Here is a 13,649-nt window from a genome sequence, read left to right as displayed (position 1 = left end):
CTACACCCGTGTTTCATTTTCGCAATGTCATGCCCCCTTATTTTATATCATCCATGTGTTGCATTTTTTCTGGTATCGAGGGGGAACTATTTTTCACTCGTACCAACTCACCTTACCATACTCATTCCTCGCCATCCTGTTTTATTTGATTTTTTTGTCTTTATGCTATGTTATTCATTCTAGGGGCTCGGAGAGTATTTACAATGTCTACCGCTCGCGCGGGCTGGGAAATGGGGATAGGACAGGCAACTGGGATTTGGTTCATTTCTTCAATTAACTATTCTTTTTATTTTTACTCTTTATCTCTTTGCTACCTTAACTACATACCCCCCTAAGTAACTAGTTACCTCCCTAACTATCTGCTCATTCCTTTCCTTTTTCTTATGCAGTTTTGAACCGTGCCAGGCAGAGGTGGACAGCAACATTGGAATTTACAAGGCAATTTGAAATCGGTAGCGGGAGGATGCAGAAAAGACAGTCACCATATTAACTAGCTAGCTGCCAAATAACAATTTCTGAGCTTGTCATCTACTTCGTCCGTTCTTATGCGAATAGTAGTAACACTCTGCGTACAGAATTGCGCAAAATCGCATATCCCTATTCGTTGCGTTTCCATGTACAGTCTCACAACAGCTCTCTGGCCGCCTGGAACGGCTGGCTGGCTCTTCTCTGGCTTTCGAGTCCCGAACTTCGACCTGGCCAGGGCGTCGAGAAGACGCTCGGTGACCCTTCATGGCGGATACGGCGTTCCCTGTCTTCCACCGTCATATCCTCTTTGCCTTCGTGACCCGTCCTGTAGCAAGTCAGGCTCTGCGTCCTGCCAACGCGGCCACCCAAGACCAACCACCTAGCTAACGAACGCATGGCAAAAGAGCGAAGCGAAAAGGTAAATGAAAAAAAGAAAGAAAGGAAAGAAAGGCAAAAGAAATAGAGTACGAGAAGTCTTGTCCATCGGCTGTCCCAGTCTACTATGTTTATTTTGTCTATTTACCGTTGCATCGGGTCAATGGAAGATGTTATGGAGGGTGCGTAGGATGTCAGTGTGCATGTAGGGTAAGGGTAGGGATACAGTGGAGAGAGGCAGAAGGTCAATACCACGGCCACTTCTCACGGCATGCAGACAAGTAGTTATGATGTAACAATGTATATAACCGTCCAATATAGTTTGGACCGACAGGGCGCTTATGCGGAGAAAAATCAATGGGGATGAGCGGTCAGGTAGGTTGCATGAACGATATCGGAAGTTATACTTGGTTTCCGCGGGAGGCATGACAGTGCTGAGCGCTGTCGGGCAACATGGATCTGTGTGCAGGCGGGATAGAGATGGTGGTAAAAAAGAGAGAAATGAGGCCAGAGAGAGGGAGGGAGGCAGCAAGGGAGAGGTGGATGGCGGCATGATAGAAGTGACAGCAAGGTACTCTCTGTATACTCTGCCGTGCCAGGCAAGATACAAGATATGGACCGGTCGCAAGAGCAAAAAGGCCCGTTCTCAAGTCAAGCAGCTCTTGGTGCATGAGTGTAACGACAGACCCCTGGTGCTGGTCATGCGTGTGTTAGGGTCTGTTGCCACTTTGAGCAGCCCAAAAGGAGTATTCTATCGTGTCAATGCCGTCCCGATGGGATCGGGCGAGAGAGAGAGAATGAGCGTGAGTGAGCGCATAAAGGAAGGGCAAAAAAAAAAAGTCAATAATATTAAACATATATACAAGTGAGTAATGGGAGCATTAAATAAATACGTCACCAAGTTTAAAGACTCAGGCCAGAAATAAGGAAAGTGAGAGAGGAAGGGGAGGAAAGGTGAGTGAGAAAATCATCCATTGGTTGTTGTTATTGATGCAGTCGACCATGAAACTCCTCGTTCGTTCATCAGCTCGGTCACGCTATGCTCGCCCATTTCAGGAATCAGCTTAACGAGAACGAGCTCGACAATCGAGTAGATGAGATGCTTGTTACAATAAGAGTCTGAAAACAGGTCGAGGAGGTCATGTTCGATGGCGGATAGTAGGGCAGCATCCTCCTCGTCCTTGTAATCCTTCGATGCCATACCTGAGTTGGACTTTGGCAGATTAGGGCCGTCATCGGTGGACTTCCCGTCTCTATTATTGCGATCATGACTGCCCTGAGCTTGGAGGGTTTGTCGATGGGTGCCTCGCCCACCATGTCGACCATCTTGACGGCTCGGATTTGAATCGTTTGCCAATCCCGGTTCAGATCCAGCGCCTGGTAGAGGCGAGTCGATTCTACTATCAACCGAAGACTCGGGAACGCTGGATTGAACGAACGGGTCCGGCTTGTCCTTGGCCGTGATACTGGCTGCCTCTGGGGAAAAATTCCCATCTGTTTGATGAATTGCGAAAAGAGTCAAGGCGATCCGGCGAGGAATGAGTGCGAGTATACTCGCAGCACATGCCCGCTTAATCGTTTTTACCTCTGTTGTAGATGGTTTTTCAGATCTAGACGAGGAAGCGTCTACCATGCTGGCTTGAGGCGAGGCTGTATTAAGCGATGCCTGCGTCTCCTGTAAGGCATTGCTGCTGCTGCTACTAGTCTGGATGCGATTTTGACCATCAGTATTTGAACCGCTGCTGGCAAAGGTGCCGATCTCGGCGTCTGAACCAGGGGTGGAAGGCTGCTGCTGTTGTGTGGCCGCAGAAATCCCGGAAACCCGCGTTAGGCTGGCCCTACCATTAATTGGAAAGACCGTCGTTCGGATCGCAAGCAGCAAAGACGGCAAAGTTGTGGCAGTCAGGAGATACTTGCGAATACAATCACGAAGAAATCTATTATTAAAATCGTTAGCAATGCCATCGCCCTTAGGGGCATTAGAGTAGTAAAGAAGGACCCTGAAGGAAGAACAGAGGGGAAAAAATCAATGCAGAAACTAGTCTCAAAAAATAGTAGGAGCTGGTTAAACGAGACTGCAAGGGTAACAAAGGACATATTCGTGGACAGAAATAAAAATACAAAAGGAAAAAAGGACATATTCGTGGACAGAAATAAAAATACAAAAGGAAAAAAGGACACTGGTTGGTTGGCAGTGGATGGATGAATCGCCATGCCAATTGGCGCCCAGTGATGCTGAATCCTGAAGAATGCAAAAGGTTGGAGGCTTGCGGAAGGGAGGAAGGCCCGTCCCACAGATCAGCGCGGAGGAGGATGGATTGATTCCTCGATGCACATTGGATATCAGAGAGAAAGGCGCATGCACTCCGTACTCGAGTAAGAATCCCCGGCCGCGCAAGGGGAAGCCGTAGTCGTATTGTAACGGAGCCCGGTAAGGAAAACAGAGACTGGTAATACGAATACCAGGGTATCAATACACTAATACCGCGTACGCATGGTGACGATACGGGGTTCTCATTCTTTTTTAAATTTTTGCTTTTGCATCTCTTTTTTGCTCTTTTGTGGTCCTCTTGAGTCGCTTGGAGCATGGAGATCCTGATTGGGCATAGCCCTACCCTCCATAAAATCAAGTGACTGAAGTGCTATGCATGAAAACTGGAAACTCAAAATGAGATCCCTGCCATGCGATCTGATTGCTTGAGGCGTTCGCTCAAGATCGATGCTTGGATGGAGCACGGGTGAATGAAGACGGCCATTCATCCATCCTATCAAAGGCGTAGGTGGGGAGAGGCGAAGAAACGGGCGGACGCTCTTCGATAACAAAACACAAGAAGTTTATATGGAGACCTCAAATTACCCAACGGTCATGGCGAAAAGGAAACGGGAAATGGCATGCGCAAAGCAGAGCACAGAGCAAAGCACAAAGCAAGAAGTGGGCTCGACCGTCAAAACAAACTCGCAAACTCACCTGTCAATCACTCCATCTGCCGTTCCAATTTTGCCTGGGCCTGTCATTAAAAGGTGGTAGACAAGGGCCAGAATCCCTCCAAGCCATGGCATTCGGCTTGATATGTCAAGAAGCTGCGAAATCACGCTAAAGATTCGATACTCCAAAACGGGCAATCGCACGATGTTACCCTTGGATCGGGAAGGGGTTGCCTCTTTAGAGTTGATACTATTGCTAGCATATGCTGGGGATGAGGTTGTTGTCGTTGACGATGATGAGGATGAGACACGAAACAACCCCAAAGCCACGAACCGAGATGCAACATAGGCTATATAGCAGTATTGCATCAGGCTGAAAAGGGTTGATAGGAGGACCGATTGGCTTCTCTGAGTCGAGTAGCTGCCAAAGTTAGATGATCGTTCCTGATCAGGTTCGGGATCGCCTTTCTCTAGATTGCCACTGTGGTCGTGTTCCACACCATCACTTTGAGATTTTTGGTTCAAACTCGCGAGAATTTTCGAGATGGAATCCCAGATAAACCACCCCTCAGAAACTTTCCCACTGACAACCCCTCCCAAGAGTAGATCGGCCAATATATCTCCAACCAATGTTCGTAAGCAAACATTCTGCAAATCTTCTGTTGGAAGAAGCACAGCCATCGCTCCGTGGGCCAGAAGCTGACGGTATATTTTCTCGGCCTGTCGTTGTTTCGCACCATCCTCGTCACCTGAACCAGGGGCTGGTGATAGTGCTGGATGTGGGTGCAACGTATGATAGACCGCACGCAATCGGCGGCTTGAATCTTCTGCTCTTGCCGAGCTTTCACGGGCGGTTCGGTACGCTGCCGTCATTCGTCATTAAGACAAGCTCATTCATGACAATCCCCGTGGACCTCCTGAATCCGATATATACACGAATGCATATATAAATTCCCGGAGTAAAGCAAAAAAAAAAAAAAAAAAAAAAAAGCAACAAAGTATGGCGGCTTACCAATGATATGAGCTTCTAATAATGAAGGGATTCCATCAAACAGTAGCGTCTCCACGTCAACCCGTCGTAGTCTCTGCTCCAATGCCCTAGTGCAATGCGCAATAAGCTGGACGACTTCCTCCGTGAAGAGGGTATCAGGGGTGATCTTCGAGTACCAAGAATGGACAAACTCTTTCATAACAACAGCTATCAAAGCATAGAGCTGGAGATCAACCTCATTCATGCTAGTTAGTGGAGGGAGCAGCTCCTCAAGCGGACGAGGGCTGCCACGATCCAGGCCACCATGGCCACTGGCATTCGGGCATAAGACTCGGCGAATCAAGGCTGTTGTGGCTTTGTCACTTGTTGAAGTCAACTGCAGCCGGTCTGGGGCATGTTTACTGCGCTGGTGGACGCGGGATGAAGGCCGGGATGTGGGAGGGGAACCATGGGAAGGAATTGAAACTGTTGATATTTTTGCTTTCGATTTCGAAGCAGGCGGCCGCAGACGTCCTGAGAGTCCAGGCATCTCCAATCAGGGAATGCCAAGGCATATGTCGGCCCAGAGCTGGATCATTCATGGACACCGGCAGAAGCAGTCGAGCTGTTCGCTGCCACCCATGAGGCGGACGTCCGTTTCCCAGAGTCTCGAGAGAAGGTTGTCACAGTGTTGACTTCGACGTCTGACGTCTTCTTGCATCGAAAGTTGAAGAAAGAGCGCCAAGCCGGGAAGAGCCAAGCCGCATGCTGACTAAGGAGAGCTTATCGATAACGGTAATAGATGGGAATGCACGGGCCAGCCGGAGCGCAACCCCAGGCAGTCGGATTTGCGCCGGAAGGTTGCGACTTCTCATCTTCTCTTCGGCAGTCAAGGACACAAGGGACGTGCGTGCAGTTGAGGCGTCGATATACTAGCAATAATGGGCTCGATTTCAGCGTCGGATGATAGTCGTATCCCTCTCTGGCTTGATTGCGATCCAGGTGAGTTCGCTCCTTACTTATGTTGTGAACGTTCTTGCTAATTGATACGTCATAGGGCATGATGTGAGTACCCCCACCAAAGACGAAGGACGCAGCAGAGCAATGTCTAACCAAGATAGGATGCGTTTGCGATTCTGCTTGCTGCCCATCATCCCGCACTGAGACTGCTGGGCATAAGTACGGTGCATGGCAACGGGTCGTTGGAAAATACCACAGTCAATGCCGGGAGCATTCTTGAGGCCATTGGGCGTTCCGATATTCTCGTGTATCCCGGCGCAAAGAAGCCATTTTGTCGCAAAGCCGTTCATGCAGAAGATATACATGGTACTACATAATCTGTTAGGACCATATACAATACCCTGTTGCTAAGTTATGTTGCATTCTAGGAACATCCGGCATTGATGGGACAGACCTTCTCCCTGCTCCAACTAAACCAGCGGTGACCAATGTCTCTGCGTATATCGCCATGAGGGATGCGCTGTTATCACAGCCCAAAGACACAGCATGGGTTGTAGCTACTGGAACCCTTACCAATGTAGCCATTCTGTTCGCTACCTTTCCTGAAGTTGCAGAACATGTCCGTGGTGTTAGTATCATGGGTGGTGCCGTTGGTGGAGGCTTTTCAAGTGTCCCCATCAGCCAAAAACAAGGAGATGAGTCAAGAGTTGGAAATATAACTCCCTGGGCGGAGTTCAATATATACGTGAGTTTATTGAACCCTCATATACTGTCTGCAGAGAATCTGACAATCTTCTAGTGTGACCCGGAATCGGCAGAGTCGATTTTCTCGTCCCCAGTCCTGGCGCCAAAGACCACACTGGTGACTGTCGATTTGACGCATCAAGTACTGGCTACAAAAGCTGTGCAATCACGCATTCTGGGCGTCAAGGACGAAGCCGGAGAGAAACCAAACCCTACAGTCCTTCGACAAATCCTTCATGCATTACTAATGTTCTTTGCCGGGACTTACGATACTGTTTTTGGAATAAGCGCTGGCCCGCCTCTCCATGATCCTCTTGCAGTCGCCATTTTGCTGTCCAACCTCAACGACCAAGCTAAGACGGCAGCTAACCTTAAGGAACAACTGGCATTTGACGACGCAAACGGCAGGAGATATGATGTTTCTATCCACACAGATGGACTTCATCACTGTGTTGAAGGTGCCGACTTGCAAGGTGAAATTGGCCGTACATTTGTCAAATCGTGTCCTGCGGGAGCAAAGGGAGTCACCATTCCGCAGAGCCTCGACGTTGATAAGTTTTGGGAAACGATTTATGATTGCTTGGATCGTGCTGATCAATGGAACCTGGAACGGACTCGAACGACCTGATGACTATCCTATTTATTATCCTCGTCCCCTTTTTCCTTTTCTGTTTGGGCTTCACTGACATCTTTCACACCATACTGGTTGTAGATTTTGTTTATATCTGAAAGGTTTCTTTCTTGGTTAGATAAGGTCACTGGCACTAGACAGAGTCTAGTATCGGATATAAGTGAATTAGATTGGGTCTTCAAATGTGTTCTATCCTGGAAAATTTATGATAACTAATCTACTATACTAATTACCACTCACGAATACTACCATCTCGTCCAAAGAAGCCAGTAGTGACCCAGGGCTTTGTATCTTTAGAAACCCTCCTCACCTCTTCCTCATCCACTTCTATCCCAAGCCCTGGACCATCCAACGCCTTCACATATCCATCTTTAACATCGAATACACTTGTGTCCTTGATATAGTTGGTAATATCATACTCCTCTCCGGATTCCGTAGTATTGTAATGGATCCCCAGGCTCATCTCTTGTATCACGAAGTTCGGGGTCGACAAGTCGACCTGCATGCAAGCTGCCAAAGCAATAGGACCCAATGGGCAATGGGGAGCAATAGCAACATCGTACGTTTCAGCCATAGCGGCAATGCGCCGAAGCTCGGAAACACCGCCGCAGTGGCTGATATCAGGCTGTAGGATATCGACACTCGCGTCTTCGAGGAAGCGTTTGACATCCCAGCGACTATACAGGCGCTCTCCCAGTGCTATGGGGGTAGTTGTTTGGATGGAGAGCTGCTTTACGCCCTCTGGGTGTTCGGAGAGCAGTGGCTCCTCGATGAATAGGGGCTGATATGGCTCAACCATCTTAGCGAGTTGTTTGGCCATGGGTTTGTGAAGTCGGCCATGGAAGTCAAGAGCAGCATCGAGGCCTAGGTACTTGACTGTTATCAGTCTTTCGACGCTGGCTTCGAGAGTACGTGGAGAGTCTAGCCAGTTGATGTCTTCTGTAGCATTCATTTTGATAGCCTTGAAACCCTGGGCAAGCCTTGATAGACCAGCTGCCTTTACATCAGCCGGTCTGTCGCCTCCAATCCAAGCGTAAACGGATATCTTATTCCGCACTTTACCACCCAGTAGCTGGTAGATGGGGACCCCGAGCCGTCTGGCTTTGAGATCCCAGAGTGCAATGTCGATACCAGACAGGGCGGACATGAAGACTGGGCCGCCACGATAGAAGCCTTGTCTCCATGCTGTCTGCCATATATGCTCAATATCACTGGCATTAGCCGTTACCTTTTACTGCACTTCCATCTGTGAGGGTAGGTAGGTAGACTTACTCTGCCTCGTAACCCTGAATCTGTCTACTAAAGGCGTTCAATGTCCCTTCGATGGACTCTGAATGACCCTCGAGAGTGCTTTCACCCCATCCGCAACCGCCTTGTTCGTCTGTTATCTTGACAAAGAGCCATCTGGGGAGTACTCGAAAGTGTTCTATGGTCTTGATTTTCGCCATGGTAATTTCAACTTGGGTTTGGAATATGTTTAGAGAGAGAGAAGATGACATCCGCATCTGAACCTTTTATACTCGAGGAGTGGATCTTCTTTACCTCGGGCAAGGCATAGCGCAGGATATTTCTATTGTACTTTACTCTACTGTGAAATATAGTATCATTGCAGGCTGAACATTTAATTTGGAGAATAGCAGGAGACCTAGGAATATGAATAGTCCTCTGTCTGTATCTGGCAATGTTCTTTGTGTACTATCGACTCTATTGGCAGCCAACCATCGATGCTCTACTATCCGTCAACGCCTCCGATCACTGGCACCTGGTTTTGGAGTTTAGACATGGCAAACATGTCGTACACTTGTGGCTGTATATGTCTTTGCTCGGAGTAACACCCCGGGCTATATTAGCTGGCGTGACTGACACTGTCATTGAATCGTATCCGAGATATTGGCCTTGTACCACCGGGCCACAGGGAGAGAATCCTGTCCTATATGCTTTCAAGCTCCTGATATATGCTTATATCACAGAGAAGAGGCGGTTCTCGGCTCCCTTTATCCAGCTGGAAGACGGCTTTCATAAACATCAAGGGGCTTCCCTCGTAGCCACAGGAAGCGGTCGACGGCACCTTGCAAGCCTGCACCGTGGCAGCCATGAAGCGGTTGATCCAGCCTGCTGCATGTGTAGCCGGTATATCGACGGCGTTCGGCCAGAGGATCGAGTCGAGCTGGGTCATGGTCGAGTTCGAGCCGGGATATCAGATTCCTGCCCACGTCGCTCCCACGCTGCAACGAGGCTCTCCCGGCGAGGGTATCAAGACAGCCAGACAGCGAGCATCCTCTCCATCCAGGCCGACCTGCCAGCCTGCCATTCTGACAGCAGGCAGAAGCAGTTTTCCCGGTTCAGCAGTCCTGGTTCTGTCCGACCTCAGCGCTGGAGAAGCGGGCAGCTCCCTTCATCTCCCTCTCCTCCTCCCCCCATCCCCTCTTGTGTATCTGCCCCGTCCCTTCGACTTCTCGTCTTTTCCCTCTCCTCAAGCATCGCCGTCGTCTGCGTCTCGCCCGTATCAACTGACGCTGCCGACTGCCGCTGGCCTTCGACGCCGTCGAGAAGAAAAGCAAACAAGGACGTCATTTGACCCGGAACTCCTGGCGCAACCTGTCGTACTTTTGCCTCCGCAGCGACGACAGCGACAGCAACAGCAACATCCGATCAACGGCTTCATGTCTTCAGCTGGCGATCCCACCTGGAAGCCAGCGCATCGCCATGCCGCCGACTCGCAATGACAGCAGTGCCAGCAGCAGCCGTAATGGCCATGACAATCTCCCAGTGAGACAGCCTCCTCTCTCGGTCCATCCTCAACCAACATCTTTCCCCCGATCTTGGCGTATCTTTCTCCATCCGCTTGTCGACCTTTTTTTTTTTCTTCTTCTTCTTCTTCTTCTTCGTCTTCTTTCCTCCCCTTCGCTCCCCTGCGTATTCTTCTTGCTCCTTTGCTGACGAGACGGCTGCTTCTTGCGTGTGAACGATAGCATCCGCCTGTTGAACAGCCGGAGACGCCAGCGACATCCGTCACTCCGCCGTCGTTAAGCTACTACCTGCAGCAGCTCGAGTCCTTTGCCAGCCCGGTACCAGACCTGGCCGCCACCCTCATGAGCAACCCAGATGATGAGATACACAGCGAGAACGTCCATTTTCTTCGAAGCAGAAGACGGTCGTCGACGGAGCTCTCGCCCTCGCGTGCCCGTACCCGCAGACGCCAGCTCGGTGGAGGCGGCGGCGGCGGAGGAGGAGGAGGAGGAGGCGTAGGAGTGGGTGCTGGTGCAGGAATGGCCGATTCGCCTCACGATTCCGTCGACCTCGGCGGTGACCAGTACATGCCTAGATCGCATCAACAGTATACCTCCGGCCATGGACAGAGGATACCAATCATTCGCCGACGGGGAGCCATGAACATCAGCCACGGCCCAGCCTACGAGGGTCCTCCCCAGCAGTCGAACAGGATATACAGCTGGGCCCCGACGCAGGACGAAGAAGGCGGTCTCTACCTCCGCACCGACCCATTGCATCCTCGAGACGAGATATGGTTCGACCGGTCAGCGTCTTCTTCTTCCAGAGACGATGACGGCTCGCTTTGGAGCCATCTGCCTAGGGAGCTCAGAGGGACGTCCCAGTGGGCGTCGGAGTCATCGCCCGAAGAGCAGGAAGGCGGACGTGCTGTGGGAGCGCCAAACATACCCCTGGCACGAGACAACCCGGCCTTGGTCACCGCAGCCATCTTACACTCTGTCAGAAGAAACCACAGATACTCGCCGAGAGTGCGAACGCCGCAGAACCAGATGCAGGACGGTGAGAGAGCCAGCCGACCAGACGACGGCCGAGACAGGACCATTAACGCAAGTACAAACGGCTACAACAGCTACAATAACACCAACAACAACGACTTTGCCACCCCTTTCTCCTTTTCACCCCAAGCGAGACGCTCGAGTCCTCGCTTACCACCACCTGCTCGCATCGATACGTCGAGAAATTCTGATATTCGCCGCATGTACCTCAAAGACCCCTCTATTGACCGCCTCAGGGAGGCCATCCAGTACCTGGACCGAGTCCGTTTCTCAAACTCTTACGAAGAAAGCCTTTCCACTGCCGCAGCTGGAGGCTTTGTTCAGTTTGAGTATTTCCTTCGCAACGAAGATGATTTCATCCTTGACACTGGTTCAATTGCAGGTCCAGGCTACTGCTCCTGGTTGAGCCCTGGCACTGTTTTCTCTGGCCAACAGCAAGCGACTGCATCGACTGCAATGCTGCCACACAGACTCCTGGGAACCACTCGCCCCTCGACAGAGTCTAACGCAGCCTCAAGTGTTGAAAACCGGATAAGCGTCTACACCAGCAGTGGCCGAAGTTATTGGGCAAGCAATAATATGGGCAACAACAACAACAACAGTGGCAGCAATAACAGCAGCAGTAGCAGTCAAGATCCAGAGCCTGCAAAAACAGAAAGCTGGCCTGTTAAAGTGACCATACATAACGTTGACTATCAGACCATGACCTTGTCTGGTACCATGGAAGCATACAACATCCCCGACAAGTCGGCCAACAATCAAGGAGCACACATAATCACCTACCTGGAAGGCGAAATTATCGATTTCAATACTCATACCCTGGAAACTAAAAATTTCAACGCCGGCCCAGAAGTTGATAGTTGCTACTGGAGGGAGTTGGAACCATTCAAAAACCTGACGTATGACGAGATTGTCAAGAATCTCGTCAGCAAGAAATGGGTCTCAGAGAAGTTATCCAAAGGATGGATACTGATGAGATGGAAAGGTGAGCACCGACTATACTCTACTTTTCCTTAAATTCATATGATACTAACCTTAATATCTTCAGAACGATGCTTTGTTTCTCCATCTCATTCTCGCCAGGGGCTGACTATATCTGGATTCTATTACATCTCCGTTCATCGTGAAACTGGCCGCATCGAAGGGATGTATTATGATCCTGGAAGCTCTCCCTACCAACAACTTTCTCTTGACCCGATCTTGAAAGACAAGATGGTTTTCCCTGCCTATAAATTTAGATAAGCGGGCCGCAGTATCTCGATGCTGCTTCTTATCTTCTTACTCGACTCGAGTTGTCTATTTTACCTGCAGACATCTTGTACATATTCTCCTTTTTTCCTTTTCCTTTTATTGCTCTCTGTTCGGCGTTAGAGCGCTACTTTTCTGTTCCCTTTGTTACTTGTATAGCTGTTACCGTTCTACCTATAGTGAACTATTGATATACCCACCCACTCCAGTGTCCTCTATACGTAGGCAATGCGTCAAAAGTCTTGCTTGTTCATCTTTTTTTTTTTTTTTTTTTCAACATCAACACGTCTTCTAAGTACATGAATCCCTCCCAGAAGTGCATATATCGAAAGAGATCTCAAAGTAACGAAGGAAACCAAGTTGACCCTAGTCTCATTCTAGTTACAGAACATCCACAAAGATATCAGCAAGCCCTGCACTTCCCGGATCCACAGACCGGTTCATGTCAACAGTAAAGCACGACCATCGAAGTACTTGCGCGAGAGAGGTCGTAGTTGAACAAGAGCCATTTAAAAGACGGCAATTAACATTGGAGGGAGTTCACTGCTCGGTCTGGAAGTAGTTGAGAAGGATGGAACGCTCCTGGGACTCCTCACCCCAGTCCTTAAGGACAACGCAAGAGCAGTTGACGACCTTGCGTGGGTTACCCTCACGGTCGAGAACGCCTAATCAAATGGGTTAGCCACCTATATTCCAGCCAAAGCCACCAATCAATAACCAGGCACGTCAAGGCGACTTACAAAGCCCAACCCATTCACCCAACATCTTGCCATCAGGGACCTTAATGAGAGGAATCTTGTGCTCAGAGCAAAGAGCAATGACAAGCTTCTTGTAAGCCTCCTCCTCGCATCCCTCGTTCAGGACACACATATGGGCCTGGCGACGGTCAAGAGCCTTAGCAGCCTCACGGAGACCACGGGCAAGACCATCGTGGATAAGAGCGATCTTCAAGACACCCTTCAATGCGTCCAGGACAGACATGGAGCTGCCTGCAGTGGCATTGGCGGAAACTTCAACTTCATCAGCGGCAACGACGCCGGCGTTCGAGGTGGTCTCTTCTCCGTCCGACTGGAATTGAGCGATCTGTTAGCTGGAATTGCTCTGCTTTCCTCGCCCATTTGGTGTATCATAGTGTATTGCGATAAGCGGGTGCAGAAGGACCGCGGTTGATGGAACATTAGCCCAGCTCGAGTTAAACGTACCATTTTGATTGATTTCAAGGACACTTCCTAAATGTCGGATGATCCTCAAAGAGTTATGTATATGTGGTTGTTTAAAAAGGAGAAAGAGATATCGAGGTTGGAAAAGGTAATTCGCGGAGTCGCTGATCGGAAATAATTTTTTTGTGAGTGTGCCCTAAAGTGTGCTTATGTAAGAGAGTCACACTTCCCACCTTCCACTACTTGGCTCTTGGCTCGAACAGGAACAATTTGATAGAGAGCAAGTAGACTCGTTCGTTATATTCCGACTACATAACGCTGCAAAGTCCGAAGGAGAAGGGTAATCAACATGAAGCGGGAGCACCTGAAGCGTGCTGAGCCTG

The 13,649-nt window shown here is 49.7% G+C and overlaps 6 protein-coding genes across 6 annotated transcripts; 2 read left to right on the top strand and 4 right to left on the bottom strand.

The window, feature by feature from the left end:
* Positions 1-842: 842 nt before the first annotated feature.
* On the bottom strand, positions 843-2,940 carry TERG_00452 (uncharacterized protein; the record flags this gene model as incomplete). Its single annotated transcript, XM_003238412.2, has 2 exons — positions 843-2,843; positions 2,915-2,940. The coding sequence occupies 2 exons, from the start codon at positions 2,938-2,940 to the stop codon at positions 1,811-1,813; spliced, it is 1,059 nt and encodes a 352-aa protein (XP_003238460.1). The 3' UTR covers positions 843-1,810.
* An 867-nt stretch (positions 2,941-3,807) lies between these two features.
* TERG_00451 (uncharacterized protein) lies at positions 3,808-4,641 on the bottom strand (the record flags this gene model as incomplete). Its single annotated transcript, XM_003238411.2, has 1 exon — positions 3,808-4,641. The coding sequence occupies one exon, from the start codon at positions 4,639-4,641 to the stop codon at positions 3,808-3,810; it is 834 nt and encodes a 277-aa protein (XP_003238459.2).
* A 1,116-nt stretch (positions 4,642-5,757) lies between these two features.
* TERG_11569 (uncharacterized protein) lies at positions 5,758-6,063 on the bottom strand (the record flags this gene model as incomplete). Its single annotated transcript, XM_047750668.1, has 1 exon — positions 5,758-6,063. One exon carries the CDS (start codon positions 6,061-6,063, stop codon positions 5,758-5,760), a length of 306 nt encoding a protein of 101 aa, XP_047605110.1.
* A 143-nt stretch (positions 6,064-6,206) lies between these two features.
* On the top strand, positions 6,207-7,070 carry TERG_00450 (uncharacterized protein; the record flags this gene model as incomplete). The annotated part of the gene is made up of 2 exons (XM_003238410.2): positions 6,207-6,443; positions 6,498-7,070. 2 exons carry the CDS (start codon positions 6,207-6,209, stop codon positions 7,068-7,070), a joined length of 810 nt encoding a protein of 269 aa, XP_003238458.2.
* Positions 7,071-7,302: 232 nt separating this feature from the next.
* On the bottom strand, positions 7,303-8,521 carry TERG_00449 (uncharacterized protein; the record flags this gene model as incomplete). Its single annotated transcript, XM_003238409.1, has 2 exons — positions 7,303-8,284; positions 8,346-8,521. The coding sequence occupies 2 exons, from the start codon at positions 8,519-8,521 to the stop codon at positions 7,303-7,305; spliced, it is 1,158 nt and encodes a 385-aa protein (XP_003238457.1).
* A 1,644-nt stretch (positions 8,522-10,165) lies between these two features.
* TERG_00447 (uncharacterized protein) lies at positions 10,166-12,100 on the top strand (the record flags this gene model as incomplete). Its single annotated transcript, XM_003238407.1, has 2 exons — positions 10,166-11,843; positions 11,907-12,100. 2 exons carry the CDS (start codon positions 10,166-10,168, stop codon positions 12,098-12,100), a joined length of 1,872 nt encoding a protein of 623 aa, XP_003238455.1.
* Positions 12,101-13,649: the final 1,549 nt, after the last annotated feature.

This window comes from Trichophyton rubrum, assembly GCF_000151425.1.
Source record: "Trichophyton rubrum CBS 118892 genomic scaffold supercont2.1, whole genome shotgun sequence".
Lineage (NCBI taxonomy): Eukaryota > Fungi > Ascomycota > Eurotiomycetes > Onygenales > Arthrodermataceae > Trichophyton > Trichophyton rubrum.
The sequence above is the reverse complement of the archived record's forward strand: the minus strand, read 5'-3'. Positions and strand labels throughout refer to the sequence as shown.